The 3,641-nt window shown below is 44.2% G+C and overlaps 1 protein-coding gene across 1 annotated transcript in view; it reads right to left on the reverse strand.

The window, feature by feature from the left end:
• The window catches only part of LOC118341556 (signal-induced proliferation-associated 1-like protein 3), a gene marked incomplete at its 3' end in the record, with an annotated part of 58,934 nt that overhangs the window by 643 nt on the left and 54,650 nt on the right, over window positions 1-3,641 (reverse strand). The window contains 6 exon segments of the mRNA XM_035679831.1: window positions 327-408; window positions 808-934; window positions 1,653-1,802; window positions 1,902-2,073; window positions 2,183-2,345; window positions 2,680-2,910. Of these exon segments, the coding sequence (XP_035535724.1) occupies window positions 327-408; window positions 808-934; window positions 1,653-1,802; window positions 1,902-2,073; window positions 2,183-2,345; window positions 2,680-2,910 (925 nt within the window).

A 3,641-nucleotide genomic window follows, 5' to 3' on the forward strand; every position in this document is an offset into this window, starting at 1 on the left:
AGAAAGTTAGCTTAGCTTAGCACAAAGACTGGAAACTGAGGGTAACTGCTAGCCACCACATAACCACAACTTGTCGTTTTTGATTAGAGAGCTTTAGAGGTGCTGTTGAGGTGAAGTCTGTTACGATTTAGTTTGTCAAATTACTCCTTTAAATTACAGTTACATCAAAATGAACCAGATAAACTGAGAATCTGTTGAGCAGCTGCTTTATTACAGCGTAAGTAAAAGTATAAAAAATAATACATTTATAATGGGTTAAACTGAGTTAACTTTCCACTTTTAACTGTTTCATAAAGGAAAAAATGTGAAAAACAAAAGATTCTCACTCTTTCCAGGTCGTTGTTCAGCTGTTTTAACATCACTTCCAGGTGGTAGAGTCGACCAGACAGATCGTTGGGCACCTCGTCCCTGTCAACAAACACAGCACACATTACTTTGTATTGAGACAAACACACACACCCACTGCTGTTCTGGTTATGTGGGTGGTTAGGAAGGACAGGTTTTACTGGTGTTTGTGTGTTAAACTGTTAAACTGAAGATCTTCAGATTCAATAATATCTTGTTACTGCTCACTGGGAGACAAAATAAACAGTTTCTGGCAAAGGAACTGATGCTACAACTCGAATAACAAACTGTTAACTCCAGTGAGAATACACAGATGAGTAAACAACCTGAGGATTCGGTTCCACAGTACAGTAAATTACCACCAGGTGGCAGCAGTCATAAAGCCAACAGCAGGACAGAAGACATAAAACATATTTAGAGGAGTTGTGTTCCTCTGGCTGCTCACAGCGAGGTTGGACCTACCCGCTGAAGGTCGGTGTGGTCCGAGGTGTCTGAGGAGTGAGAAACTGGACTGGACTGACGACTGGTCTCATGTCTGGACCTCCAACCTGCGGCTCAGTCAGCGAGAAGAGGGAAACTGCTCTTTGTGCTGCAACAGAGACACATAATCGGACTTTTTTATCCGACTGTCCCTTGAGACACACGAGACAATCAGACCTCGGCACAGGAGGCCCGGGCAGCAGGTAAGGTTATGGATCAAGTGTTGGGTTGAGTTTAGTGTGTTTGTCTGTGCGGTGATCGTCTTTGTGGTGGCAGGGGACACAAGGGACAGGAGGGAGACCCTGAAAAGAAACAGTGGCTGGGAAGCAGAGCAGGCGGACAGACAGATCTCCTGTTTCTTTCCCAGGAGTGTCGTGTGACAGAAGAGAGAGCCGAGACGTTGTGAAACGGATAAACCCCCAACATCCAGTCAATATGTCTCACAACCAAACAACCAGGGATTTAAGATTTTATAAAGGTTAATTATAATTATTGAATCACGTTTTATTTAATTAAATGTTGCAAATTCTTCATTACAAGATATCAGTTATATTTTGGGGAATTTTAGATCAGTTTAGCATTAAATTGAACAATAAAACCAAGTTAATGTGAGCAGTTGTGAATGCTTTTTGAATGACTTTCAACCAGTTTAAACAGAGTACATCCAAACCCTCCACTAACCTGCCTGAGCACAGCTGCTAATTCAACAATCTTGGGTCCAAATTATGATTATTATAATTCACAAAATCCACAAAACCCCACATATTACACTTCCCACACTTAGCCTAAGTTGAACAAACCTAATCGTGAAGTGTCTCCAGCCTCACCTTCGTAGGCTTTAGCGGCGTTGACCAGGCTGGACCACTCCAGTCCGCAGGCTGTGTCAGGAAGAGGCATCAGCCCGGGATCGAGCCTCCTCAGGGGGGGAACTTTGTCTCTAACTTCTGTGAGAGACAGTTCTGAGGCAGACAGAGGCACTGAGGGACAGGAGGACAACAAACAGCAGTGAGTAAACAAAGCACACACTTCAAGGTTGTAGAAGTTACGAAAACAAGGTGACAGCAGTTTAAACTCACCCTTCTTGTTCTGCATGTGGTTGGAGGAGGGGGCGTGTCTGCGTGCGGGCAGAGTGCAGGTGAACAGGTCAGTGGGGGTCGTCTGGTTCTCAGAGTTGGCGAAGCTGGCCTCCCTGCGCCCGCTGCACAGTGACTCGTCTGAAAAGGTGCGCTGCAGGGTTCGTCTGGGAGACTGCGGGGAGGAAAGTAACAGAGATCAGAGCTGTGTGCATCATCAACATCATCAACGTAACACTGTTTAATGATTCAATGGTTCGTCAGTGTCGGTGTGTGTTCCTTACCGGATCTCTTTGAGGCGTCTCTCCCGGGTTGTCCATGATTATCAGTTTCTTCAAGTCGTCTTCGATGGTACTTTTGTAAGTCCGTCGCGGAGAACGCAGGTCCCTCAGTGACGCTCGGAGACGAGGTTGTCCGAACACGTTCTTTGAGTTTGTGTCCACCTGCCTGGAGACACAAGACATGAGCACCAACAACGCAAAGAATAGCATCTGTTTTCTCTTAATCGTGTTTTCTACCTGAGACTGAAACCATTAAAACCTGCAGCACTTTTACTGGTCACTGTTTCAGTAACTGGTTTTAAACTAAAGATGTGTTTGAACCTGTTCCATGTTGACAATAACTTACTCCCGTATAAGGAGATGGTTAACAGTAGAGGAAAAAGAACAGACTTATGCTCCTTATCATCCAGTTGAGACGAGTCTCTTTGTTTTAACGAGTAAACATTTGTGATGTTCAGGAACAGAATAAAAGCTCTTGTGATCTTTTGAAGCTAACGTACTTCTTGCTGCTGCTGCTGTCGGAGCTGGACGTTGTGGTTGCGTTTGAAGGTGACGGGCTGCTGTCTTCGTTCTGCCAGGCGCTCGGCCTGCTCTTCCCATATAAGGCCTTGGGGGCAGAGCTGGACAGAGGGATGGAGCCTAACTGAGCTGAAGTGGGTGTGGTCGTAGCGGCTCGGACCGGCCGGGTTTTCTCAGCTGTCGGAGTCTTGTAACCCTGCGGTGTGTAGGCCCTGAGAGGAGAGACGAGATATAACGTGATTAATGCGACAAAATCAACAGCAATGTGGTAAAACAACAGCGTGAAAGACGGATAGTTTGAATGCAGTTAGCCACGGGGAGCCATGTTTGGATTTCACTTGCTAACACTGGTGCTAACAGACTGTCAGTAGCTACTTGGTGTGAATAATTAGACTGAAGATAAGTAATAGTAAGAACTGCTCGTCTATCCTCCTTTAAAAGGGAAAAGATTTAATATTTATAGTCATATATTACGTCACAGATCGCTTGAGACACAACATGACGCAAGCTGCATTAAAAGAACAAGATACTTAGATCACAGGAAGGAAGAAGGCAGAGAAAATCATTCTCCAGCTGAACAAAAGATTAATGGTCTTTCTGTGCTTAAATACTGAATTTTACATCTTGGTTTAATTATTTACCCCTTTGAAGGATCATTCAAAAATCGCTAACCATCTGCTGGCTGGAGCTTCATATTAAACACAAAGACCTTAGATATAAAGAGGCATGTCTCATAGCTGATTTGATATATCCTAAGTAGAATCGTGTCATCAACGTTTAAACCAGTAATTACGTTGAGTACTGGAGATCCTCTGGCTCGTAGTCGTCTCGACTATGGTTGTAGAGTTTACTCTAATTATAAAACAACAGGAGGAAAGAAGCACCAGGTCATGACCCGTCTGTACATAATCAGAGTTGATTAGTTCAAATGTTGGAGATGTTT

This window comes from Morone saxatilis, unplaced genomic scaffold (genome assembly GCF_004916995.1).
Source record: "Morone saxatilis isolate NCDOM2014 unplaced genomic scaffold, NCSU_SB_2.0 Contig8, whole genome shotgun sequence".
Taxonomy (NCBI): domain Eukaryota; kingdom Metazoa; phylum Chordata; class Actinopteri; family Moronidae; genus Morone; species Morone saxatilis.